Source organism: Takifugu flavidus, chromosome 13 (assembly GCF_003711565.1).
Source record: "Takifugu flavidus isolate HTHZ2018 chromosome 13, ASM371156v2, whole genome shotgun sequence".
NCBI lineage: Eukaryota > Metazoa > Chordata > Actinopteri > Tetraodontiformes > Tetraodontidae > Takifugu > Takifugu flavidus.
This window is the reverse complement of record NC_079532.1, coordinates 12,148,733-12,176,519: the sequence shown is the minus strand read 5'-3', so window position 1 is coordinate 12,176,519 and position 27,787 is coordinate 12,148,733. Positions and strand designations below refer to the sequence as shown.

General features: G+C 49.2%; 1 protein-coding gene across 6 annotated transcripts; it reads left to right on the top strand.

Moving 5' to 3' along the window:
- The first annotated feature begins 774 nt into the window (after positions 1-774).
- Positions 775-27,787, top strand: mctp2a (multiple C2 domains, transmembrane 2a). Of its 6 annotated transcripts, none has more exons than XM_057050928.1 (25): positions 775-931; positions 1,174-2,158; positions 2,328-2,390; positions 2,470-2,578; positions 4,087-4,229; positions 4,307-4,383; positions 4,462-4,576; positions 4,645-4,668; positions 6,890-7,063; positions 7,763-7,893; positions 7,994-8,180; positions 8,274-8,367; positions 8,455-8,557; positions 8,631-8,733; positions 8,801-8,902; positions 8,978-9,052; positions 9,296-9,415; positions 17,003-17,136; positions 17,214-17,337; positions 18,035-18,154; positions 18,921-18,962; positions 23,514-23,623; positions 23,713-23,822; positions 25,051-25,148; positions 27,196-27,787. In XM_057050928.1, exons 2-25 carry the CDS (start codon positions 1,187-1,189, stop codon positions 27,253-27,255), a joined length of 3,390 nt encoding a protein of 1,129 aa, XP_056906908.1. In that variant the 5' UTR covers positions 775-931; positions 1,174-1,186; the 3' UTR covers positions 27,256-27,787. The 6 variants fall into 6 exon arrangements, with proteins under 6 accessions (XP_056906908.1, XP_056906907.1, XP_056906909.1 ...); XM_057050927.1 differs by having other exon boundaries at positions 798-931; positions 1,171-2,158; XM_057050929.1 differs by having other exon boundaries at positions 883-2,158; positions 2,331-2,390.

The following is a 27,787-nucleotide window of genomic DNA, read 5'->3' as shown; positions in this document are numbered from 1 at the left end:
CTCGGAGCCAAGCTGGGATTCTTTCATGTGGCGCTGATCTCCTAAAGACGTTGGTAAATATTGAAGGAGACTCGGTCCAGACTCCGACACATCTGTCATCATCCAGCCTCCGGTATTAGGCCCAGACACGCAGGGAGAACCAACACCAGCGGGTCTGTTGCGCCGACACATAGATGTTTGCAGAAAAACCCATAGTTGATGCTCCGCAAACACAAATGTTCACTTTTGACTTGAGCCCTCTGTTGCAAACAGATGTGGGGCTGTGTGAAAGAAACGCGCCAAAGCCACGCGGAAAACACGAGACACGATTGGAAGAGGAAAAAAAAGAAGAAAGAACAGATTTTAGCCAATGCTTCATATGCTTCAGTCATGTCGTGGGATCCATCAGCAGTATTTTGGGACTGTGTTGTACTGCAGATTTATTCTAGATTATGGCATTAAATATCTTTTGGACTTGTAAGAGTACACATATTAGAGCAAGTGTAAAGTACTCAAGTCTTAAAAAGAGACAAATAGTCTCATGAATACAAACAAACAGAGCTATTCAGCTCAACAAGCATCCGGCTGCTCAGCCTTCTGTCCTCTGTGTAGCTGTGTTGTCATCTCATCCGTGCGTCACTGTGCGTTTCCTCTCTTTATAAGCTGCCCTCAGGTTTCTGCTTCCCACAACCTCCCACATACCTGAAACCACGGCCAGCTTCGCCCGTCCCGGAGGATGTGACAAACCCTTGTGCCAAAGAGTCACAGTCGTTGAAACCCGTCCTGTGAGACTGGTAAGGCGAGTTTCACCGGTGTGGCGTCTCCACCAATCAGCCGCCACTGTGACTTCCCCTGCCTGCGTCTTTGCACCCATAGTTAGGATGGTTGAAATGCGTTTCTGGAATTTTACTGCCGCTCTTGTTGTCGACTGACTCGGTTTGTGGCTCTGCAGGTACGGAGTGAACCTTTATCTGTTACTTATGATACAACCTAGCCGCAGACAAGTCATTTTTTATTGGAATTGTAACATCTTGGCTACTTTTTCTGTGTTTATTTTGTTGCCTATGACAGATTGTTACTGGTTATAAACACTAACCTGGAAATAGTTAAACAATCAGTCCGCTGATGGAGATTACAAAAAGAAAACAACGCCTTTTTTTGCAGCGCTAACTGTGATAATCACTGTTCTAGCAGCGAACCGTCCAACATGGAAGTCAAAAAGAAGAATTTCCTGGGAAACCTGCGCCAGTTGAGGAAGTTGGGCAACCCCTTGAAGCAACGCAAAAAGGGAGAGACCAAGCCGGGGAGGATGTTGGCCCACCGCCGCAGCATTTCCGTACCAAACCTGACCTTAGTGCCAGGTGAAGCCTTCTCCTTGGCCAACGCTCCAGAGGGCCTCTACTTCGGCATGTCGCCCGGAGTGAGCGACAGCGATTCCATCGCCAGCTGCTGCAACACCGACGGGGGACAGACCGCTGAGACCGACGGGCCGTACGATTCGGTGTCAGAAACTGGAGTCAGAGTCCGCACGCATCGCACGGATGGTGGTTTGAATAGAATAAGTGCCCCGGTTGGGGCGCTGGTGCAGGATCAGGAGCTTAAAGATGGATGGATGGACTCGGAGGATAGGGTCAGCTCCCCACCTGCAGTCCTGTATGCGCAGGTACAGAAAAGAGTCAAGGAGGAAATACCTAGATTTACCTTTGACCCGATTCCCACCCCGAGGTCTGTTTTTCCCAGCACGCCATTTTTTTCACCTAAACCGGAGGTCGAGGAGAGAGGAAGACTTTATTCGGAGAACACCCCAGCAAACAGCATCTCCACGGCGCTGGTCCGACCCAACTGGCAGGGAGAACAAGTGACTGTACCAAAGAGAAGCTCCCCGTGTGAGCAAAGACAGCCCTCTGAAAGGGGGACTCCCCCAGTGATGAAGAAAGCCCCCACAGACAGAATGTATATGAATTTGGACGGTCTGGGGACCCCCCTGGAGAGCGCTGACGGCACCTCTCTGGACTCAGCCTGTGGGACCTCCAGCGAGGAGCGGGTCAACCTGCCCTGGATGACCGACTCGGAGGACCTGGACCGAGACCTCTGCTCCCCTCTCTTCATGAAGGACCTCAGCGCCGAGGAGGCCCGGCTGGAGCAGCTCCAGGCCGAGGAGGCCGCCGAAGACCTCGAGGTGCGTTACAAATGCATCATTTTAGGACAGGAATGTACTTTCATCTGCTCTGAGCTCATCCTGTTGGTGGTTCTAATAAGGCAGATTTGAAGAGACGCTCTTCATATCAGGTTTGTGCAAACATGGAGGTTTTATTGTTGGTGTTGTGTTTAATCCCATCGTTCTGCAGCAGATGTCCAGTGAACAGCTGGAGCTCTACTGCGAAAGTGTGATCGATCCTCTGGAGAACTCTGTGAGTACTCACGCTACTGCCGTCACCTTTGAACCACGAGCCAAGCATGTGGTGTGAAGCCAATGGATTTCAACTACAGGGCTCGGCGGCAGGAGTTGAAGTCCAGGCTCCTCAAACCTTCCAGAGATACGTCCTGAACATCAACCTGAAGCAGGGGAGGAACCTGGCCGTCAATAACAAGCGCTCTGGTGAGGCCACAGCACAGATCCTCACTACTGATCGCTCTTCGTGTTCAGTCAAACAGCACACACACACACACACACCACACACACACACACACACACACACACACACACACACACACACACACACACACACTTAACACAACAAACACGAGAAAAGAATGTTGTCAAACCAGTATAGCAACAAATAAACTACCATAGATACCATACCATAGATAATAAATGGGAAAAAAACACACTGTCACCACAGATCAACAGGTCTGCCAAGTGGATCCTCTAGAGCCAAACATATCTTTATAGCTGTTGTGTGTCCTCAAATGATCAGATTAACTCGGATCATTGAACTCGGTGCACGCTTCCGGCGAAACACTGACACCCCGTGGACCGATCTGGAACTACAACTATCACTATCACTAAAATTCACCTGTGGCCTTTTGTATTTTCGATACATGTAATAAAAGAAAAAATGGACAGTGATCATTTTAGTCCAAATAATTTTGCAGTAGCAAGTTGTGTTAAACATCTGTAGTGTTTGTGTAAAAGTTAAATAAGTTGTGCTATAACCTGAGCCAACGTCACCGTGCATCTTTAATATTTACTCCTTGCTGGTTTTGAAGGCCCTTATTTAGCTACAGAACTTTTCAACTAACAGTTGAGTGAATAAGTTCAACATCTTCGATAAGATGGGGCCATGGAGATGCACCCCCACCTCCCCACACACACATACGTCTCGCCGCTGTTTCCACAATAAACACTGCTCACCGATGGCAAACACTGCCATTACATACTAAAAAACGGCCCCACGCCACCAGCCCCCATCTCTTCAGCCCCCCCCTCCCCCCCACCATTAATTTCCATCGTCACCGTTCAGTCATGCCAGAGCTTTTCTCCTCGCGAGCTGCCACATTCTCCTCCTGTCAAGTTGCCTGGAGGTTTCCCTGTCACAGGCTGGCAGGGTGGAGCTGCTGTGGGTCCTGCCCGCCTTTGCGAGATGTTCATTTGGAGTGGGGAGCTGACAGGCCTGACAGCCCATCCCCACAGGGCCTTTGTCATGTGATTCAAGCCTCCCTGCAGGCTCTCTCAAGCACCCCTTTATTCCCCTATACAAATGAAGGTATGGGACTGGCTTTCTCTCTCTCTCTCTCTTTTTCCCCGGCCAATCTGCATGCAATTGCAGAAACAAAGAAGCCCCACGCCCCCACCCCACTCACTGGCGGACTTTTATAACAGTCTTGGGAGATTAACACCAGTTGCGTCTACATTTAGGTTTTCTGGTTACCTCATGCTGGCGAGTGTTTCTACTTGTTCACAATCAAACAGCGACATCCCTCTCTTTTCACCGTGTGTGGGGCGTACCACACATTTTAAAGTGTCACACACCCAGCACGGGCAGAACGCGAGTACATTACTGGTTTAAGCGGCCTCATTTGTTTTTAATGGGATTCAATTCAATAACTAGAATTAAATTGAATAATTGCCGGTGACGCCTTTATTTTTTCTTTTTTCCATCTCAGGCACCAGTGACCCTTACGTGAAGTTCAAACTGGACGGCAAACAGTTCTATAAGAGCAAAGTCGTTTATAAAAGTTTGAATCCAAGGTGGAACGAGTCCCTTTCTTACCCTCTTCGAGACATAGAACACACCCTGGATGTTCGGGTAGGCTGCGTTTGTTTGGTTGCTGACTCCACACAGAACACTTGTGTTGTGGCTTTTTTATAGTGACTCTGTTGCAGGTCTATAATAAAAACCGGACCGCTGATGAGTTCATGGGTTCCAGCAGTTTATACCTGAAAGATTTTGATCTGTACAAGTAAGATGATTTGAGTTACCTGTGTGTTTTAGGTGAGGGTGGGATCATCGATAGTCGTCCTAACTTCTCTGTTCACAGAACCTACGAAATGGAGCTGCAGCTTGAGGATCCAAAAAGTAAAGAAGATGACGTGGGCCTCATTTTGGTTGATTTGTGCTTGATGTTCCGAGATGCCACCATTAAAAAAGGCCCGGTACGACTGTTTCTGGTGTCAAATACTTGAATGTCTTCATGGTATTAATTCCTGTTTTGTTTTCATAGAAATGGGCTCAAAAGAAGAATAAGGTATGCATGTTAATATTTACATTACTTTACCTCACATTCCTTCACGCGCACGAGGATTTCTTGCATGTTTGTTAACCTTTGTGTTGGATTTTTCATCAAAGGTGATGTTTTGAGTCCGCTGCTGTTAAACCGGTGGCCGCTAGGGGGCAGTATCTCACCGTGCTATCGTGCATGTGAGATTAAGGCGAGCTTTTGTGTGTAACAACGGTTTCAGCCTGTGTTCTTTTGTGGGTTTTTCTTATTTTTTTGCCATTGCATATTATTTTCAGTGGGCTCATTTGCTGTGATAAAAGTGCAGTATTATATTACGGTCTGATCAACTGAAATATAACAATATTGACTGAACGTGTTGTCTTGGATACCTGTTCAGACAGGAATCACGCAGCAGTATTTGGTTTTATAGTAAACAAAGTTCCGTTTCTTCTCAAGTGGCTTCCAGTGTTTTCCAGCCGTAATTAGATTCACAGTGAAATAGGAGGCTTGTTGTTTGGGACACACGCTGGAGCGAGTGGGTTTACATTCACACCTATGCAGTCATTGCATCTGTCACCGTTCGGTCTCTTGATGGTCCAGCAGACCATCTAAATTTGAAATTAGATGACAAAGGAATTAAGCCACTCTCATCGGCATCGTAGGTTATCCACTGCAGATGGTTAAAGATACTCCGAGGGAGACGGAAATGTGTGATGGGACTCCTCACAACATCGTGCTGCCTAAATCGCAGTGCTAAATTAACAATGTAACAATGTCTGCCCCCCCCCGTCTCAATTTTTGGATAAGAAAAACCTATCTTATTGCATTTAACACCTATTCTGAAAGTGCTGAACGCCCAACTGACAGCCCCCTCCATCCGGAACGTCATTTCGTCCCTCTGTGTTGCCGCCACAGAACCAGGGAATGGCGAGCGCCTGAGCGAAACTCTGCTGTGTGATAGTGTTTCAAACAGGAGGGGGGCGTATGGGAGAAGTGGGTGGGCGGGAGGACGGGGAGGAGGAGGAGGAGGAGGAGGGGGGGGGCACTGCTGTTCGAGGCATGCTGCCAGCGTGGGATGCCTAAGATCGGCGGCGTTGATAATTCCCAGGCATGGCGGGCAATAACCCAGATGTTAGGATGTAATATCACAGCTGTGGACGGACAGTGAGGTACCAGCCAAATGGACCCGGGTCTGAGCTCATCGTGCTTGTCCGCATGCTGTCCCACCATATGGAAGCAATCGCATGGCCCTTTTAGGCCCAGGAATAGATTCTCTTTAGGGGCCACTTACAGTTAAGTGGAATTGTTTTATTGGCCGCTGAGATAGAAATGTGTCCAAGATAAACACTCGGGATGACTTGGCTGAGGCCTGCTTTCTATCGCTCCTCCACTCCCTCTGTTCCTTCTCTTTTGAAGGGGCTGATATTTATAGGGCCGTGCCTGTGGTATTCCATGTTAATTCAGGTCTCTGAGACGCGCTTTGATCCCCTCCGGATTGGGTGGCAACGCGAGCTGTGACCCCGCGGCGGAGAGGAGGGGCCGGGGTGGCGGGGGGAGTCGGGAGGGACCGTTTGAAGCGGCGTCGCCGGGGCAGTCGGAGGAGCCGGGCAATCAAAGAGGCTAGAGCAGATTACGGCCCTGCTCTTTAATTACAACCTCTCCACTGTTTGTTTTTACAGCCTTGGCCTGTCGCTGCCCGGCCTCGCGGGAACGCTAACACGGAGCCGTTTCAAGGCCTCGCTCTCTGGGTTGTGACACGAGAAGGGGAGGGTGTGGGGGGGTATTCACAGGGTCGGTCCCCCACGTCCAGAACAGTTCTCGAACGCACCGCCTATTTTAAATTTGGATCAGTTTAACGGGATTTGTAAGGCAGACCCCGGCCGCACGCGCTGCACGGCCGCACGGTTTGCTGATAAGAGAGCTACGTGGCTCGCATCATTACTCAGCGTCGCCGTCTGTCGCTGGTCCGGGAAGGCAAGCGTCCCGTCTCCCCACACTCAGTCTGGAAGCCGGTGATGAGTGGGACTGTCGCAGCCGGGGACAGCTGGCTGCTCACTGTCATCTCGCCCTCCGCTTCCGTCCCCCAGGAGCCTCCACAGCGTGGCTCTGCCGCCAGCAGGGACGTGCTAATGTGCTCCAGCGGCGGCGCGCAGTAGAGTGTAACCCCTTTGTCCCGCTTTCACGTGCCCGGTGAACATGGCGGGGTGCCAGGTGACCAGAAGGGCAAACCTTTGTTGTCCCGCCGCAGAACCAAGCCGCGGCGAACCAGCGGCCTCCCGAAACGCCGAAGAACCAGTCGAAGAACCGGATGTGGACCGGGGTGCTCGGCATCACCTTGGTGGAGGGACAGGACCTGCCCCAGTACGGCCAGGGCGACATTTACGTCCGCTTTCGCCTCGGCGATCAGAAATACAAAAGCAAGGTCGGGCAATTGTTAAGCTACTTTCCTCTTCTTTTCCATTCCACTTTCTCCATTTTTTCTTCTTTGTTAAGTCGACTCTTTGCGTATCACTTTTCCCCCCTCCCCTACCTGGGAGCTGCCCCTCTCTCCCAGCAGGTGTCTGTCAGTGACTCACCTCCACCTTGGCTCACTGGGCCGTGGCAGAAGCAGCTCATTAAACTGGGCAAGGCTGCCACTCACTTCTCCCCGTGCTTCGGGTGCCGGGCTTCATTGCCTTCATTTGCATACCCAGCATGCTCTGCTCATCTACCTGTGCTCGCCGGCCTCCCCCCCTGATGATTCCCTCCGCACTTGTCTCGTGTTGTTGTGTTCTTTCTCTGTAAACCTCGCCGCTTTCCTCTCCGCTTGTTTGTTTGTTGGACAAAGCTGATTCTAATTGGAAGCTGTCAGCGTTTACAATCCCAGAGTGGCTACCGAGGTGTGCACGTACAAGCGCGCACAAATAGAGACACATCCCCACAACACACCCCTCCGTCTCCTCTCCCGCTTTCCTTCTGGTTGCACCGAATGAAGACGTAATCCAGCTGTCGAGCAGGAGCTGCTCAGGCTGATGGGGCATTAAACTCGACACTGCATCCGAACGTGTGTGTGTGTGTGTGTGTGTGTGTGTGTGAGCGTTACTGTATGTGATGAACGAGTCTGCGTCTTCGCTGCCCTCAGAACCTCTGCATCCAGGCCAATCCCCAGTGGAGAGAGCAGTTTGACTTCAATCAGTTTGACGATAATCAGGAGCCTCTGCAGGTGGAGGTCTTCTCTAAGAGAGGGAGGAAGGCCGAGGAGTCGTGGGGGATGTGAGTATCCCCGAGTGGTTAGCGTGCTCGTTTTGCTCGCATTGGCCTCCCCGCAGCACGAGTTGGCCTTATGTCTTCCGACGGATCTCTTGTGTCTCAGGTTTGAGATTGACCTATCAAGGGTACCAATTAATGAGAGGCAGCTCTACAATCATGGGCTGGACCCGGGAAAGGGCAGGCTGGTGTGTCTGGTCACCTTGAGACCCTGCTGGGGTGTCTCCATCTCTGACATCGAAGCTGCTCCTTTAGAGAGGCCGGATGAAAGAGACTCGGTGGAGGAGAAATTCGTAAGATCCCTCGTGATTTCTTCCCATCGGCTGATTTTACGCCGCCGCCTTTGCAATTCCGAATGTTTTCCTCCCCCCTTTCCTTTATTTCAGAGCTTAAAGAACTCGCACAGGTGTGTGCATGAGGTTGGCTTCCTTCAGGTCAAGGTCATCAGGGCGAACGATCTACCTGCAACGGACCTCAACGGTAATTTCGCTCAACCTGAGCTCTTCTTTGATGACAGTGGTGGGTAGTTTTCTGCCTACTAAATGATTAAAATGTTAATATTTGCAGGGAAAAGCAACCCCTTTTGTGTGGTGGAGCTGGGTAACAGCAAGCTTCAGACTCACACGGTCTACAAGACCCTCAATCCGGAGTGGAGCAAAGCTTTTACACTGTAAGATAACGCAGGATCTCCACCTTATTCTGGAGCAACAACCTTAAATCTGAATAACCAATCTCGCCTCCAGTCCCATTAAAGACATTCATAGTGTGATACAGTTGACTGTCCTGGATGAAAACGGAGACAAAGCACCAAGCTTTTTGGGGAAAGTAGCCATTCCCTTACTGACCGTAAGTGTCTTTGCCTCGAACCTTGTGAAAAGCCCAGTCCATCGACATATTTCAAATGTTTTGACAGGTCCAGAGTGGCCAGCAGGTTTGCTTGCTGTTGAAGAAAGAAGAGCTGGGATGTGCTGCGAAAGGAACCATCACACTGGTGCTGGAGGTCATCTATAACAAAGTGAGCTAGCATCCAACCAGATCTGGGAAAATACTCCAGATCTGGAATCAGCTTGGGTTTGTTTGATCGTCACAGGTCAGAGCTGGTATCAGAACCTTCCAACCGAAAGAGTCCGACCTGACTGAGGAAAGCGCCAAGTTCTCCAAAAAGGTCACCTTTTGAGCTTTCCAAGCGTCATTCGCCAGTTCCTCTCACCCCAGTCGCGAAATAGCCATTTAACACAAAGCGCGGTCGTTGTTTGAATGGGACGTTGTTTTAATTGGTGTGAAACGTCCAAAATTTCCCAAGTAGCAAGTCTAGTAAAGCCCATTAAACCCTCCTGCAGAAGCATTAACATTATGTCCGGTTTCAAATGACACTAACTGGTGTTTTGTCCCAATTAATTCCCATTAGGTTCTTGCCCAGAATATATTTCGGGTTAGAAAAATCAGCACAGCAGTCCTGCACACGTTACGCTACATTAACAGCTGTTTCCAGTGGGAGAGCACACAACGGAGCCTGATAGCCTTTCTGGTAAGTCATGGAAATGAACTCTCTTCACACCTCGGGGGCAGAGAGTTTTGTCCCGTTTCTCGACTGTCGAGTTTGAACTTTTTTTTCCTCTAATTTTCGGTGAATCCGAATCTTGGGTTTAGCCATTGTCTGCGTCTGCCAGCCTGTTCCCATGAAAAAACGCCGTCCGCCTTTTGTGTTTATCCCGCGTGTATCGGATGGACGTGCTTCATCCCTTAAATCAAACCCCACTTGGCTTTCTTTCGCTTCTGATGACATTAGAGTGCGTTTGAAGGGGTCGGCTTTGGAAGTTTGTACGTCTGACATCTCAGCAAAGCCCCGCTAACCCGCGGGACGCCGCGAGGAGGATCACGGCCTCGTCTCCCTCGGCTGCGACAGCCTGCTTGCGAGATTCGAACCTCGTGTAAATGTCTGTGTTTAGCTGCTTTTAATGAGGGGATGTGATCTGAGGTCCTAATCTCGAATAATCTGGAATCGCCGTGCGAATCCCCCTCGCTACAGCACATTTAATGTCCTGATTAAGCGCGTACACTCGCCACGAAAGCCCTGCGAGCGCCGCGCCAGGGTGAGGAAGCGGTCACAGACAGGGTGTGTGAAGAACTCTCCTTTCACCGCCTTTCTTTCTGTCTGCTCTGTCTCCCAATGACATGCAATTCATACCTGGTGTATTTTATAAGCCCTTCTCACTGATCCGGAGGTGCAAATCCCCCTCAGGCGGTGGCCGAGCTCAGTGTATCACAGCCTTTAGAACAGCAAGACGGGCAGACAGACACGCAGACAGCAGGGCCGAGAACAATGCAGCTGATTGTATAAGGATAGAGTGGGAGGCAGGCCGCTATCTGGGAAAGAAAGTTGCAGCGGGGAAGGAGGAAGAGACTTCAGTAAGCGTGTGGTCTTCCAGGGCTGATGGAGAGACTGGGAGGGGGCAGCGGGGCAGAAGGATAGGCAGCCTGACAGGTGACAGGTCAGCGGGACCGGGCCGTCTTCTTCTACCTATAATTAGATCCTCTGCAGGCGACGGGAGTGTGTGGTGGCACACTCTAATCTTTCATTTCCACTTCTACTCTACCTGCTGTTCAGGACTCAGGCACACAAAAAGATACCCCAGAAAGACAAGGAGCTCCCCGGGTCCATCATTCTAGTGTCGCGCTGCCCAGTCTTATTTTTGTCTGTCACCTGCTCCCCTTCAGAGAAGGCGCTCATTTCTTCCTTTCATTCTTTCTTTATTTTGGGCCCGATGCCCCCTTCTCCTCCCAGATGCTACGCTCTCCGACATTAACTCCCACCCACTGGTTGAACCGGAGCCAGAGGAGCTTCAACCGGTGTCGGGGTGAACCCGCCGCTGCACTCGTCAGCTTAGTAAAAGTACAACAAGTGAAAAGTCCCCCCACCCCACCCCATCGATGGCGCCCTGAACGAGCGTTAATCACTATGGAACATGCAGATCACAAGTGTTTAATTGATAGCAACAGCACAAACTCTGAACCCGCGCCAGCGTTCGACACTCATCCAAGGCGCCAACAAGGTCTCCGTCGACCGTCATTACGCGCTTCGTGCCACGCGACCATCAACACCGGTGCCCCTGCCCCCTCCAGCGCCGCGGCCCCTCCTCCGTGTCACCCGCGCAATTAAGTTAGCGCCCGGATCCGTCTAAAGTAACACGCCGCCGTGCACCTTAATGAAAGCGGCTCCCGCTCCTATCTTTATATCTTTAGGCAGTGGTAATAAGGTAACTGATTCAGACATTGACAGATGGCCTCTGCCTGCCTCTCACGTGCACATAATTATGCCGCCAGTGTCTGCTCTTTTCCACAGCGCCAGGCAGCATGCGGCTTCTCGGGGTACGCCGGTAGGAAGCGCCGCAGCATAGGATCGGGCTTTAATATACATTACAATACATTATTTATCACGCAGGCAGCCCAGTCCTAGCCTTTTACACCATACACATCCTGTAATGCATTACCGCTGCTGTGGTTTCTACTGGGACTGCGGGACGCTCATGTAGTGCTTTACCAGGAATACTCAGCCATTATATCACTCAGTCCCACGGGCCAATTTTCTGACCTCCACGCAGCGTGCGTTCTACAGTCGCATCCTGTTTATGCAGATTCATGTATGCATTATGAAGTGGTGTGCGCCGTATTCAGATTTTGCATGAGGGATCGTTGTTCTAGTTCAGAGTAACCAAATGAACAGGAATAGGACGCTGCGCGTTTGGGGGAGGGGTGTGTGAAATGGGGAGGATTCCGCATTTAGAACTTTTCCACTCACCCTTCAGGAATATAGAGCCGAGACATGTTGTCAGTGCCATGCTGCGTTGGGGGGGGGGCCCTTCTTGATATGTTCCGTTTTGCGGGAGGCCGCTTCTTTTAATGGCGCAATTCCGGTTTGCAGATTTGGGCGAATGTGGAGAGGTTTGAAAACAGGCTTTCTCACGGACTCAAACAAAGTTCGGGCAGATCTTCATAAACATTTTCATCGCTGAATGGAAATACAAACAAGAAATTTACCCCCCTCCCCTTCCCTCCCCCGTCCGTGTTTACGCGGCGGTAATGAGCGCAGGATCTGCGCGTTTCACGGCTTTGACAAGCGCTTGTTACTTTCTCCCAGAGAGAGGACGTGACAGCTAAAATCTTCATAAAATAACGGCCTTTAGATGTGCATTTCAGTCCGACCGAGCGGGAAGAACATCAGCAGCGACTGCGGAGGGGTCACCCAGAGTTCCTTGAGGCGCAAGCGAGCGGCGCCTGTAGATGGCGCTAGAACACTGCTGGAAACCTCAGCAGCGGCGCCAGAGAGATCACTTACATTTCCCTGCAGGAGCCATTTGTGGGTACAACTTGAGTGAAATCCTCCATCCTGCATCTCCAAGCCAGACAAGTTTCCCTCCGTGAAAAAGAAGAAGAAGAAGAAAAAAAAGGGTAAAATCCAAACGAGCATGTATTAGCCAAATTAATCTGCTTTGGAACTTTAAAGTTGAGAGCAATTTTGATTTAGATGGGATGGCTTGAAAGTTTGAAAAGAAAGAAGAAGGATCATTTACACTTAAAAGCTGATTTAGAGCTTTGCTGTCATTAGAGCGCTTTAAGTATTTAAGTAGAATTAATATTTTAACATACGAGGTGCCTCATCTGTCAGGAGATGAGGAAAGAAACCTGTATACCTTATGTGAGTATTTCAACCATTTTCTTTTTGACCCTGCCAGCTAGCAACCGCTTCGGCAGCATTTGACAGCCTGTGAAATGCTGATTGCCCCACATCACTCACCGTAAAGATGCCATTTGATGAATGTTTGATGCAGCGCAGCTGTAAACACACTTGGCAGCTTCAGTGGGCACGTTTCAGGCCCGACACAGTCACCTCTCCCCAGACGAGAGCGGGACGGGGTCAGATCTGGCTCCGGAAGGTCTCGGGAGACCACCTGTGTAGAGTCGGAGCAGTCGGGGCCATTAACCCCCCAACACCAGCTCGGCCGCGATCAAAGCCGTAATCAGAGTGTCGTAATTGTTCTTGTTAACACCGTCGCAGGAAACGAGGCGACCCGGCGAGCCCGGGATCTGGAAGTTTGCGGCGAACCGCAACGCGGACGAGCTTTTGTGGGAACAGCCAGGGGACCGCGTGCGCCTGGGAAGCGTCTCCCTGTTTCTGCTTTGCATCTGTTTTGTCTCAGGTTGGGGGGGACTGGAGGCCATAAAGAGTGAGTTTCTCCAGTCTCACGGGGCTGCACTCACTCTCCGCACGGCTGTGGGAGCTCTCACACGCTCCACGGTGGGAACGTGTCAAGCGATAGGACCATATGGATGCATATTTTTTTCTGGGGGGGATCTATTAATTATTGATAGTTTCAGAGTGATTATTTGCAAACTATTCGGCGGCGCCTGTTAATTTAAGACAGCGCCATCATTTAGATGGTTTGAAAGCCCGTCATTTCGCAGCTTTTCATGTTGGCAGCGGGTAACCTTGAAACATATCCCCTTATTAATTAGATTAAAACTTTCCCACTCTAATTTTCACTTCATTAAAAGCTGTGTAAATTCTCTCCTTTTCTCTTTTTTTTGAGAGCACATTCGGTGTAATTAAAACTAACCCATTCGCTACTCTTGCTTTGATATGAGCTAATGGTAAATACACCCACTTTAAAATGCGTCTGATTTTAACGAAAGGAACCACGCGATCACCTTTAAAGGTGGCGTTGGTGCGTCTGTTCCTGGTTTTGTTTTTCTTTTTCCCTCCATGACGTTATGCGTGTTTCTATCCTGGGCTGTGCTTAACCTCATTGTGTGCGCCGTATCATAATGACCGCCGTGAGCACATTCGCCACCTACCATGTCACAGAGGACGCCTCTCCCCAGGCAGCTGAGGCGGCGACCTGTCCGCCCTTGTGCTCGGCTGTTCCCGGGCTGGTCTTGGCCCTGGTGTGTTAGTGTGTGAGAGCTGAGCTGACAGGGAGAGAGGAGCCGTGCCACTCCCTCGCTACCTCCTCAGGGGAGGAAGGCTCGCATGGCAGATCTGTCACCCAGGAGGTCGCTTAGTGTTAACGCTCCCGACACGGATTAAACACTAGTGGCCAGTGCGGGAGTGCGGGGTCAGCATAGCCACCGCTGACAGGCACCACGGGGCCCCCGCCGACTGCCCCGGTCCAGCCTCATACTGGTACTCCTCTGTCCCTGGCATGTGTCAGGCAGTCGGGAAGACTCGCGCCTAGCGTCGGAGCAAATGCTAACGTGCGTGCCTCACTGCTTCCCCACTCTGTGCAGGCATCCTCACAAGCCGTGGCACCGGATTCTGCTGTTCTCTGATGGATTAGAGACTGACTAGGCGCTTGAATAAGAGAAAAATAGAAGGCATTGTTTTGATTGTTGTTCATTTTAGCTTATTTATTACCGTGAAACAGGATGAAATTAGTTAGATTAGAAAGCTGGACTCTAAAATGTTAACACCACAAGAAGAGAAAAGGCTTTTTAAAACGAAGCAATGCTGTTTTATTGCTTTTATTTCTCAAATATATCCTCTCTTTCACTCACTCACTTGTTCACTCGCTCACTCGCTCGCTCGCTCCCCAGTCGATAAGGCTCGAGCTGTGCATATGTGAAATATTTATTCGACGTTCGCTCAGAGCACCATAGCTGCCCACACACTCTACCTGCCCTGAAGTGAAATCTTATCTGGGCTTCCGCTGCCTCCGACACCCCCTGAAAGCCTGTCCCCACACTGGCCCGAGCTCAACACAAATTACGTGTCTCATTGCTCTGCCTTTACAGCTGCTTTAAAGCCCACCACTGTTGTTAGCCGCGCTCTTTCAGGCCGATTCAAAGTTGCACCTCACCATTTATATAGCATTTATTTATTCAATTACAATCCAGGGAATATTGTAATCCTTTCCAGGACTAATTTATAGTAGTCTTTTATTCTATTCACACACAGTCAAATGCACATTTCCTGTCTCTTCTCTCTTACAAACCCCGCAGCCTGTAGTCATCTCCGTGTTGTGTTGTGTTCACATAATCCGGCATCCACCTACAACCCCCCCCCACGGCTGACCCTCCTAATAGTGGAACACAGCCTTTGAAGCAGGGTATTTTTGAATCTTCCCATAGTAGGGCCAGCTTTCTGCAGCTTCCTGCACCTACTATTCTGGCCCATGTGCTTTAACATTACATTAACTGGTTCAATGACATGTTGTGCCCATGAGCAGTGTGTTTGTTTAGCCAGTTTTCTTATGTAATAGCACACACGGAGCGGAGCGCATTTGGCATCCTGGGCTGCACCTGCTAGTCAGGAGTTTGGGTTGGTAGGCTGCCCTGATACCCCCTTACTATGTTAATCAATTTACAGAGTGCTAAGAACTGTTATGGAGGGTGTCTTTGTCCCTTTGTTCCTGCTACAATCCTTTCTACCTCTCCTGGGAGAGTGTGGGTGGTGGGAGCTGCCATGCTTGCTCAGCTTTAAGTTATTTTATTCACACTTTTAATCGCTGAGTGCTTTATTATTAGGTGCAGGATTCTGCCAGCCAGGGGAGCAGCACGAGAAGGCGCGGCACGCATTTAGTGGAATCATATTAATGGCGCTATAAAACAAATCTGTCAGGCTGTTCTTAACCCTGCTGGCAGAATCGCGCTGCCCAGGGTTGCCCCCTTCTCCAAGCGCTTACAGGTGGCTAAGGAGAGTGCATCTCCATCATCTCCTTCACTAATAGTTTTATTAATTTATTCTTTTTTTCCCCTCCCCATGCGCCCCGTGCATAATCATACAGACATTTTTCAGCTAAATGGTGTTTGTCGAGGGAGGATTCCTACATTAGAGGCTCTCCTCCCAGATATACATACTAACAGTGGCTCAATTACAAGTCGTTTGTTATCCAATTCTGCTGTGCATAAAGCTAAATGCTCAGGTATATCATTAATTATCACCTCCCTTGCTTTTTGTTTGTTGTTTTGTGTCCATTTCAGTTGAATAAATGCCTGTATTTCCACACTCATTCAACCTATTAGCGTTCCTATATTTAAAAAAGCCTTTGCTTGTCATTTTTCAACACAGCCAGCTCCTTAATCCTAGCTCCTCTTTGACAGCAATTAAAACGCGCCATTTTCTTTTTTTTTTTGGTCGTCTTAAATATACTCTAGGTTTGCCTGCAAGGTTGCACTTTGTCCACCACGTCCTTTAATCACTCAGCCGCTGGCTAATAAAAGATAAACCACTTACTGTGGAATTAGCTCCGTCTCCAGTTCGGAGAAACTCGGGAGGACGGGATGAGACAAGGGGATAGTCTCGCCCTGCCTCTGCTCATTACGCTGGGATATCTGACGGCGAAGTCTCAGTCTGTGCACCTGAGTGATGGCATCCGAGCAGCTTTCCCAGATGTTTCCCCACCAGCGTTTTTATCGGTGTTATAAAAGCATGTAACTCCCGAACACATGGGCCGACACACCGTACGGGAGGAATTGAAGAGGTGTTTCTGACAGTTTTGGTTTATACCCTCATTTAAGCACTCGGTTTAGACATGAGCTATTGTATTTCTGTGGGCTTTTATCTTGTCCAGCGAGCCAGAACGCCGTTTTCCAGAAATTTGCATTAGCGGGCGATTATGAATACCTGTGACAGATTCTGTGTGCTGGCTCCCCGGGTGGAAATGAATTGGCTCCCTCTGTTGACTCGCGCAGGAAGACAGAGACCAAGCAATTAGACTTTAGTGGTTAATGTAGCAGCTTTTCCAGGGAGGGCAAGGAGGTTGAAGATTCCTGCTGGGCTCGTGTCAGTTGGCAGGCGATTTCCCCTCCCTCTTTTCCGCTTCTCCTTTATGAGAATCCCGGGAATATGACAAGCTACCTGTCCGGCTGAATTCCTCTGGGGTGAGGGGAGCGTCGCTTTAGAATTCCCTCGTGGGAGCCGGGGTGACAACTCATGACGTAGGTTATTCATAACAGCGAAGAGATGTACTGCAGGTACCTCTGCACGTCATACATATTCATTGTTTACCTTTAAATCCCCCCCCACCCTTAGAATAGCTTATTCAGATAAAGCCTAATGGGAAGCAGCGGTAACATATTGTTCCTTCATTCGTTGGTCAGGCCTGCGTCCTCTCTCCAGGACGTTCCTGCTCACCTACAATCTAACGTCCAGAACAGTTGTGGAGCCCAGGGCAGGCGGGCCGTCGCGTTGTCTGCTTTACTCACGGTTCAGTGTTTCCCTGGTGGCTGCTTGAACCCAGACCTGGTGTGGCAGTAGGTGGGCCGGCTCCCCCGGAGCAACATTGGTGGTGCCCGTGGTTGCTATGACAGGAGCAGTCTGCTGTTTACAGGCTGGCGTTTGAGGCCCGAAGGCCCCGGTGCTTCACATCCTGTCTCAGGCTTAACTGGAACATATTGTTCAGACTCCAAGGGCCCGAAGCTTTGCTGTGTGGCGCTGCTGTCGTGCAGGTTCAGGTAAACAGTTACACACTTTTAAGGGATAAACGGGGAAAAAAACCCAAGTAAAAAAAGAAGAGATTGACACCAGATTTTAATATTCCACTTTCTCGGTTTCCTTCTTCTTTTTTCCCTCCCTGTCAGCTCACTGGTGTTATCCTCCTCACACATTCCTGATAATTTCAGTCGGAGACAGACTCATTAGGCTGTCACTAAATAGGTTTAAATGCGGCCGGCCAATTAGTGCTCTGCTGTGAAATGCAGTGGGTGTTGTGCAACGTGCTTAGCACCACTTCTTTACCGAATTATAAGGGATTACTCATTCAGCGTGATCCATCTCATTTCTACCAGGGGTCTTGGCTTTTCTAAGCATCATCACCACGGAGGGGGTAAATGTTGCAAATGCTTCTCCAGTTGCCATATGTGCCTCTTCAGAGAGCCTCGCTAGCTCTGAATCTAAGAGGATTTGATATGCTAGTTAGAAGACAGCATACCCTGCCTATCCATGTCATATTTCCTGTTCTGCACTGAGACACTCAGCCAGCACGGTGTTACCGCTGTGCATAATAGGGATTCCAAGATATTAAAAGTTGTTGTAAATGTCTGCGACTTTTCAAAACACCGAGAGCAAAAATCTGTATCCATCAGCGAGGCTTTTCACGCGATCTAAGCTGCGCTTAAGCCCATTAGATATTTTGTTTCGCTGTCTCCTCAGATCTTCCTGGTGACGGTGTGGCACTGGGAGCTCTTCATGCTGCCCCTCTTCCTGCTCCTCATCCTGGGATGGCAGTACTTCCAGCTGACGACAGGGAACGCCAGCTCCAACCAGGAAATAGTGAGTTACAGACACTCCGAAGAAATGGAATCACTGTAAATATAGAGTAAAGCCTTCAGCGTCACCACAGCTATACATGCGGGCTGTAGTCCAACCACATCTCCTCTGCCGTTATTGAAATTACGTTTGCCATCCGCGTCCCTGTGAAGGTTAATGCCGTTCACACTACCGAATGCCCCCCAATTTTATTGTTTTGTAAGCCCTCTCGTCAGGCAGCCAGAAGCCTGGCCCTCTCACACGTCCCCCCCCCAAAGCGACACGCCTAGCCTAGTGATTGTGTTTACGACTCCTGGCAAAGATGCCATCCCTGGGCAATGTTAAAGTCTGGGCTCACCCCCATATCCAGTGCAGAGACTCTGCCACCCCTCCGCGACCCTCTGGCCGGCAATGACACAGCTGTGTTCCGAGGCGGTGTCACAGCGTGCACCACATTGGGGTCATCGATGACTTGATATAAAGTGATCTAGGCAACAGCATCCAAATTAAATGTGCCCCCCCCCCACACTCTTTCTGTTTTTCTGTGTGCTTACGTTGTGGAGAAATGAGATTGCTTTGGTGTGACAGTGCTCTTGTGAGGAGGACCCTTTTTCACCTCTCCTTTTGTGTGAGGTCACCCCTGTGATGCAGTCTCTATGGAAACAAGCTTCTCCCAATAGGGGTGAATGTACTCAAAGAAAATTTCATTACGAGGTGTTTGTTAAAAATGCTCCAGTGCTCACATGTCCCATTCGTTTGAAATCACCCACTACCCTTTATTTTCTCCTAGGTGAACATGAGCATGGGTGACGAAGAGGAGGAAGACGAAAAGGTATTTTATCCTGTCTCTAACCTTTTAAAGGATAATATATAACGGCACATTCCTGATTTCTTACTATGTCTGGGTGTCTTCAAAATGTTGAGCGGGCGTGAAAAACACTTTCTGGTTTCTACATTTAAAATATGCCTAATTTGTTTCGGAATATTCAAGGTTAAGTTGTAACGTGGGACATGTGACCTATGGAGTTGACAAAAGAATGCTCATGCTTCCTATACAAATTCATCATGTATTACCAAAGAGCTATCTGCTTGGTGGTTTAGTGGAAATCAAAAGCAAGGCTGCATCTTTTCTAACTAAAAATAGAAATGTTGATTTGTTTTTTTTTGTGCATTCCAAATGAGGGCAACGTTCATGAAACAGTTGCAGCACGCAGCTCTTCATCCTGCTCCTCCGGGTATCCGGTGTCAATCTACAAACGTTCTCTGCCGAGATAGCGCCGTCCTTTGAAAATCTATAATTCAAATTTACCGTCAATTATGTGCTGCGCGGCTGGGAAGGCTGCAGTCGCTCCATATTTATGCGGCGCCGATGTGTGTGTGCGAAAAGTTAGGATGGGAATGACCTCTGAGTACCAGAAAAAAGGCAAACAAAGTAAAATGGAGCAGCAAAGTTGCGCTTCGCCCCGGAGGTTAGTGCTCGTTTTCGCTCGTCCGTTTGTGAGAAATCATAAGCAACCATGTTTAATAATACACTTTATCTCTCCTGTGTCTCTTGAAAAACAAAACAACAGGAAATCTTTAAGTAGCCAGAAAATTATACCTCCCCACAGCACACAATATTCAATTACGCTCATCCCGCTGTTTTCTGTAAAGAAGGAAGAGTTAACTGGGATGTGCATTATTGCTTTATGGCAATGAAGTGCGGAGCTTACAAAAGCCTCCGAGCGATGACCCTTGTGCTGCGTGTCTAGGCCCAGGATTCATATCCATAATGCGTTCAATATATTCTGTTGTGGTGACCTGGGGCGAAGAAAAGAGCCAGATTCTTTTAAAAACACAGGCACATCCACCAAATCCTGTCTGAAAGGACGGGCTAATTCACTGATGAAACTCGCATGATATGTCTGCGCCCACAAAGTGCTAAGCTGCGCTATCACTGCGAGGAAAAACAGGCGACGGGTGCTTAAACGGACGGCGGGGATGCGGAAGAGTCGGCGTGCATGAATATTGTATCGGGCAGGATTATGTTTATGCACCAAATTTAATATCGTCGCCACACAGGACGGTTATTACATTTGTCTTTACCTCCGAGGCCTCGATTTATAACCGAGGAATGTGGAGTTTTTTGGAGTGTGAGAAAACGTACTCTTTGCTCGTGTGTTTCTGATCTCAGCCTTCTCCTGAGCGAAGCTTTCCGAAAGCCCTTTCGCACTCAGAGGAAATGAAATATCTCCTTTCATTTACTAATTAAGCAGTCACCCGTGTTTGTTTTAAGCTGTCAGCTTTCATTTAAGACGGCTTATTTGAAAGACTTGTTATGGCGTCGCTGTCACTTGAATGCGATATCGTGCGGCGAGATCAAGCAGCGGAGCGTCACGCCTCCTATCAAAGTCTGATTTAAAAAAGATTTGGGGTTAAAGAGTGATCAGTGTTAAATTTGAAGCCTTCAAAGCATTTAATCCCCCCCCCCCCCAGTGTTTACCATGAAGGCATTTCCCTGCGAGAAGGTTACGATTACCACTTTTTTTTCCCATTTTCTCCCCTTGAGGAAGGAAATACATAAACCCCAGAGTATCGGGAACGTGAAGGAATGACGCTGAAGGAAGTGGAAAGGCATCTCGGTGATACAGCAGTATATTAGCCAACAGATTTTCAGCCTGTGAACAAATCTGTCCTGGGGGGAAGAGGCGGCGCACAGATTATGTGTTAGCAACGTGACTTCCCTTTGGCCTCAGGTCGCAGCTGTGCAGATAGGCAATATTTAATCACGACATGAAGAAACAGAGAGGCAGAACCAGTAGATCTCCAGCAGAAATGAGATGAAACAGCTCTCGCTCTACGCCCCCCCCTTCCCCGCCAGCTCACGGCGCTGGTTCGGGGTCGACTTGCTCCCAGAGCCTCGCCCTGGGGAGCTGAGGGAAGGGTGAGGAGGAGGGGTTTTTTAGAGGGTGGGTGGGTGGTAGACTGGGCCGGAGGGTTGCTTCATCTGTCCCCCTCCAGTCCAGAGTCACCGCTGGGTCTCCTTGACCACCCCGGTCAGACGAGACTGTCCGTGTCACGATCTGCGTTGTGCATGATAAGAGCTGCCGCACGCAGCCCGGCCCGGCCCGGCCCGGCCCGGCACGCCCAAGCCTCAGAGAGCACCAGCACAGGTGGGATCCATCCCGGTGCGGCCCCCGTCTTTGTCGCTTCAAAAATATTCCGTTTGAGTATTCAAATTTGGCAGCGTTTACTCTAATTAAAGTGATTCTAAATGAGCTTTTTGCAGCCTTTGATAACAACCTGCACGTCTGCGAGAGCGTGTTTACCTTTGTGCAGGGGATCAAATTGGTTCTCCATTACTGCACCTTAAAAAGAAGCATTTACAGTTTTATGTGAAATGAGAAGATGATTTCACACAGGTTTTTCCAATCAGCTCACATTTAGGATTCATTTACTCTCTCCCCAGTTTACCCCCCGTCCCCCCCCCCCCCCCCACACACACACACACACACACTGAGACATCTTTTATTCATTTCTTTATGTTGGGGTTTGTTTTCTGTGCAAGCAGGACCACAGTAAAAGAGAAATGATCAGTAATATCGAATAAATAATCGCGGTTTGGGTTGCCAAGGAGATGATGTATTTGAAGAGTCTTGAGGCGCGTGAATAATGATATTAATAAGCATTCATAGATCCCTGTTTTCCTCTGTTGTACATGTGCACGGTGAAGTGAACTCTTTGAATTTGGAGCGAAGTAAATGGGTCACAAATTTTGATGCGTTCCCCAACACACCGTATCGGCTTTTAACGGCCTCTGACGGGATCCACCGCTTTCGAAAATAAACCCAGAATGAGCTCATTTGACACCTGATGCGATGGGGAGTAAATCAGTGAACTGGGAGAAGATGGAGCATAACACACACACACACCCACACACACACACACTGTTCCTTCCCTCAGGAGAGTCCAAAAGAAATCATATTTGTGATAGTTTGTCCTTTTTTGGACCGAGCGGAGCCCAGTGTGGGAGGTTCTGCTAGTGTGGGAACGGCTCGATTCTTGGAGAGGAGTTGTCCTGACAGTGGGGAGTCTCTGCACGCTGACAGTGTTTTCCCTGGGGGCGCCTCATGAAGCCCTGATAAAGGCGTCCCGCCTGGACCCCGTCAGCACACACAGGCTACGGCTGCAGCTGACTCGTAACATAAACATACAGACATCAATCAAGCCCCCTTTTAGGGTCCATCAGAGCGCCCTCCCCCGACGCTCTCATCTCACTTTTCCCTCTCACTCTTCCTCTCCCACTCTCTGTCATCATTCCTGTCATTATTTCCTCCTTTTGATGTGAGCCTTCTCAGCACTCTTTATCTGCTGTGCTGGCTCCAGTCACTCCTCTGCCTCTGCGAGGCTTCACACTCGTCGTTATTTCCAGCCTTGATGTGATCACATTTATTTCATTTGGAGGGGGAGCCGTCATCTGTCTGTGACTTATTGCTTTTGTGAGGCTCGGTGTTATGTCAGTGAATCAGAACCTCACGTTCCGTTCATTGTTAGCAATGACATGATGCAAGCGGGCGCAGAACCTCCAGATGGTGTTCTCTCACAAAGACCGTTGATTACTTTCCAATGGATTTAGAAATCCCCCAACAAACTAGTTTCTCTTTGCAAAGCGGCAACTTAAGCAGCCTTTTCACATTAGCGGGCAACCTGACATTGGATCAGCTTGGAGACAGTTGCAGCTTGGCGTAGGTTATTAAAACCTGAACACGTCACCCTGATGTTTTGATTCCACAGAAATGTGTAATCTCTGGCCTCAGAATCCGCTCAGAGCCGCCTTCGTTCATAACGGGGGTTTGTTTGGGTCAAACCAGCGGCCCGAGCTCTCGCAGACATCAAAATTACTCAGTAAAACACTCAGTATGCCGCTCTTCTTGGAATGAGTGCTTGCAGGATGACACAAGTCGCATTTGAGCCTTCATCTGTAATGAAAATGTGATTACTGATAGGCTAATTTAGCGCGCTTGCTCTGACAGATCATAAAAAAAAGCTAGTTTGAAACCTTTCCCGCGCCGGATGCAGTTGTTGTCCGGGTCCCTTCACCCGCCTGATTGCGGAGGGCCATTTCATCTACTTTACATCAACCAGCCAGTTTTGATTGTGCGGCTCTTGTGGGGCGGCTCTAGTGTCTGCGCCGCACAAAAGCAAGAATCTCTCCGTCGTCCTCCCGGGCGATGAGTCCGTCTCATCTTCAAAGTCTGAGGATGTGCAGTGTTTGATCGTTATGGGCCATTCAGTAGAGAAATCACACATAATAGCAGAGATAAACTGGTCTTTGTCTACTCTGCCCAACATTTGACTCAACTGTGTGCCTCATCAGTGTGTGTGTGTGTGTGTGTGTGTTCAGGACGCAGGGAAAAAGGGCTTGATGGAAAAGATCCACATGGTGCAGGAAGTAGTGCTGGTTGTCCAGAATGTTTTGGAGGAACTCGCCAACATTGGAGAAAGAATCAAAAAGTACATTTGTCCCAAGCCTTTTGAGCCTCTTTCCATCAAATCATCTTGAAAGAACCAGGAACTCATCTGACGTCCTTATTCTCTTCTAGCATGTTTAACTGGTCTGTGCCCTTCTTGTCATGCCTGGCCTGCTCGGTGCTGTTTGTGGCGATGCTGCTGCTGTATTTCATCCCGCTGCGATACCTTGTGCTCATCTGGGGTAAGTTTACTTTAAATTAAGTTCTTTTCTAGATCTCAATATATAACCAAATCTGGGAGCATCTTCAACCCTCTAACGGAGAGCACAGGCTTTATGCAGCCCGGCATAAGTGGAAATCCAGGAGCTGAAGGAACTGTCCACCTCTGCAGATGCACAGATCAGACAGCTGCAGTGGATTTGCTCTGCTGAGTGTGGGCCGATGCGGCGGCGCCCGGCAAAGGCGAGGCCCAGGGTTTGTGTGAAAAACAAAGCCGCGGTGGACTAGCGGGCTGTATATAATGCATGATGTCCTTGGGCAGTCTGTAGGCTCCTGGTCTGGCCTCTCATTATCTGCTGTAGTCATCCAGAATAGACAGTCGTCTCAGTGGTCAGGGAGACGCGCTGCCCTTAACGGGCTCTCCTCCTCCAGCTGTAAGCCTGCAACCACCGTGGTTCCACACCGCCTTCAACGCAATCAATACCAAAAAAAAAAAGCATCATATCAAACGAAAAACACACAAGCCGAGACACTCCTCTGCCTCCCCAGTTAACCCCCATCTCTGTGGTTGCAAGGCAAGCCTTTCAAGTTGCTTGAACATATTTAAGTCCTTAGGTTCTTTGTCTGCATGTTGTTGGGGTGCAGTTCATAGCACCAAGCTGTGAATATAATGGTCCCATTAGGAGACCCCTGAGATGTTCTTTTTCTGTTTGGGTGTTTGTTTGTTGTCGTTTTTTTTTTTTAACGATTCCTCGGCTGTGTGCAGTTAATATAGACACGAGGAACGTTTTGATTGATGTAATCAAAGACGAGGAAAAGTCAGAGCCATTATTCATATCAAGTGGGTCAAATATAAGTCAAGAATATTGATAACTGACTCGTAAAACATGAATGGAACAGTGCATTTTAACGCGCGCATCATGCTGCTTTGATGCCATTAAATCCAGCCGTTCGGCAGGGAAACAGCTTGTTAGATCATGACTGATTTACAACCTGTGTAGATAACACGAAACCTCATCGTTATGTCGTTCCTTATTTTTAAAATCCCCTCTCCATTTAAATATGAGCACCAAGGGAGGGGAGTAAATAAATAAATAAATAAATACGAGCAGCATCCCAACTTACTGGTACACGAGAACAGCACATTCAAGGTTACACGGCTCGTTTTAATATTGTTCTGCAAGCACCGGGTGTAAAAATATGCCAGTTGTCGTGACAACTTTATTTATTAATGTGTTCTTGTTTTCACAGGCGTTAACAAATTTACCAAGAAGCTGCGCAACCCGTACACTATTGACAATAATGAAATACTGAATTTCCTCAAGAGGGTGCCTACTGATGTTCAAAAGGTAAGGGTCCAATTTTACATACAGATAGGGAGGGAATTCCCGGAAGACGTCTCGCATTATTTGCTACCGCAGAATTCCCAGGTGTTGCGGGAACACATCCTCTGGCTTTGTTTGATTATTAATGGACTCTCGCCTTTAAAGCGCGCCCGGCCCAATTATGCACACCCGCGCAGTCGCAGCGGCACCCGGGCCCAGCGACGCTCAGATCTGTCCTCGGCCGTACCGCCGCCGCCTTGGCCGTTATTAGCGACGGCGCCTGTGATTGAGGCGGCCGCGACATTAAAGCAGCTGATTGGCTGAGAGGGCGCCTGACGTCCGCGGTTGTCGTGTCAACGCCGAGGCCCCTGACGCGGCCTCAGTCACTTCAGGGGTGGTTTATTCAATTAATGTCGTCGTGAGCCTCAGTCGCCTTGCTGGGTGCCATATGTGATTACATATTAGCCACGGCTGATGTGTCATTTGCATTTACATCACAGCGAGGAGAGCTGTCAGGGCGGGCGGCGCGAGCGGCGCCGGGCACACGCTGCTCACTCGACTGAGGATCGTGCCTGGCCAGGAAATGAAGTGCCGCTCGGCGCCTTCATCTCCCAGGTAACCCGCCAGACGGGAGGAATCCTGACAGTCTGGATCTGGAACCCAGTCCTTCCCCGCGCCACAGCCTTGATGTGGTCCTGCGGCAGAACCCGGCCGACCGCTCTGTGATGTCGGAGGGAGCTTGTGTTGTTTGAGATTTGGCTGAGTGAGTTGGCAAAACAAGGTGGCCGGTACGTTTTTTGTTTTGTTTTTGATTCGGAACCCTTTGTATGTCTCCGTGCCCGTTGGGATGCAGCGTTTGAAAGCGGCTCACTTTTAAATCTCACGGAAGCGACACTTTTAAGTCCGCTTTAAAAGAGCGGCGACGTCTTGAAAATAGCTCCAATCCGAAAAAAAAGAAACCCACAAAACACCCTTAAGATTCGTCGTAAGTACTTTTCATTATGTGCTATGAAAAATAACCTGAACATCATATGCACAGGAGACCTGCAACAATAGACCAGATTTTTGTTTTTGTTGACTTGGAACTTCAATCCTCAGATAGGTGTGGACACAAAAAGCAGCACAAAGGCGCAAAAATTGACTCCTGTCTTTCTTGCAAATGTGACTTGGCAATTAGTGCCTGTGCACATCTAAAGTCCGCCTCAAACGGGGACTTCTGACAACGGCGTGTCTGTCCCGAAATAAGAAGCATCTGTCAGTTCTGAGGACAGTTTCATGTTCTGATGCAGGAGGCAGTCACTTTGTTCCCACGTTCCATCTCCCATTCTAATAATGGCGAGGAAGCTAATTAGCATAGAGCTCTTTACCTTTATTCAACAGATTCGCTCTGTTGTTTGAGCTCGCCGAGTGCTCTTCAAAAGCCCGTTCCTAAATTCCCGCTCGTCTCCTTTTCAGTACGATCGGTCCCTTTTGGATTATCGCGGTCGCTAGCAGGAGAAATGATAGACAACTGACCATTCTGTGTTAAACTAGCAGAAAACATGATTCAACATTCTGTTTATACTTTTGTGTGTTTGTTGGTTCACTTTAATACCGTGGAGCTGCAGCTGGCAAACCGGGGGTCAAATGTCACGTTTAGGTCCTGAGTTTCCGAAGAAAGACTCCCGCAGTCTGCTGCTCGAACACGACGTCTCTATACTATTCTGGGCTGTTCGAAGTTTCCCTGCGAGGGCACATCTTTTACTGAATGATTATGCAGTTTCGCAACTTCCAGGCTGGCCTGGCAGGTCATCTCAACAGTTGATGTCTGCTTCTAACATTGCGATGGTGGTGCAGACTGAGGCTGGGGGAGGGGGGGGGGCAGTGCATACACTTGTGCGGAACCCCTTGACTCTTCAAATCCTTCCTCTCTGTGATTAATCCCCTCTGCTCCTGTGTTTAAAAAATGATTCATTACAGGCGAGCCCGCCTCGCTTTCCACTGCACCGGCGCTCCTCAGGGGAGCCATTACCGTGCGCTCCGCTGAGCTCGGATTACCTGCCTCCGACCAAACTCCTGTTTGTTTTTACAGGTGCAGTACAGCGCGCTGAGAGCACCCACCAGCCAGATCCCGCCAAGGAGGAAAAAGTAAGCTCCACGGATGTGAGGGATGAAAGGTTGCTTCCCACTTGAACACGCCGCCGCTCTGTCCACCTGACAACAGCGCCTCAGTCCCAGCCAAGCCCGTGACCCCACCCCACAGTACCGCACTAAGGCTGCCTCCGCCACCGGGGGGCGGGGGGCAGCCAGCCGCTCTCCAGCTTGTGCATTTGCCACCCCCCCTGACAGGGGCTGTGAACTGCAGCAGCTAGGAGGGCAACGCACGGCGCTGTCAATCACAGGCCTGGAGGAAAAGAAAATAGAGCCAGGCCCTGCCTATAAACATTAAAATAGAATGCAGGTTTGACCCAAACTAGTGCTTATAAGTCTCAACAATTGGGCAAAATATTAGGATCATTGCTGTAGAGAACAACTTTCTCCTTTTTTATATCTTGACGGCTCATATGTAATATATGAAGATGCAAGTTTGTCAGCTCTACAAGAGGTCAAGAGATCAATTTCTGACTCATATGTGATCATCAAGTCATAAATAATCCAGAATAAATAACCTCAAATAACCCTGA

Bases quoted from the DNA above. Each gene is read 5' to 3' on its own strand.
- mctp2a (XM_057050928.1), top strand. From the start codon at position 1,187: ATGGAAGTCAAAAAGAAGAATTTCCTGGGAAACCTGCGCCAGTTGAGG. The intron at 7,894-7,993 runs GTGAGTATCCCC...CTTGTGTCTCAG, and splicing joins GCCGAGGAGTCGTGGGGGAT to GTTTGAGATTGACCTATCAA. The intron at 8,368-8,454 runs GTAATTTCGCTC...TAATATTTGCAG, and splicing joins ACCTGCAACGGACCTCAACG to GGAAAAGCAACCCCTTTTGT.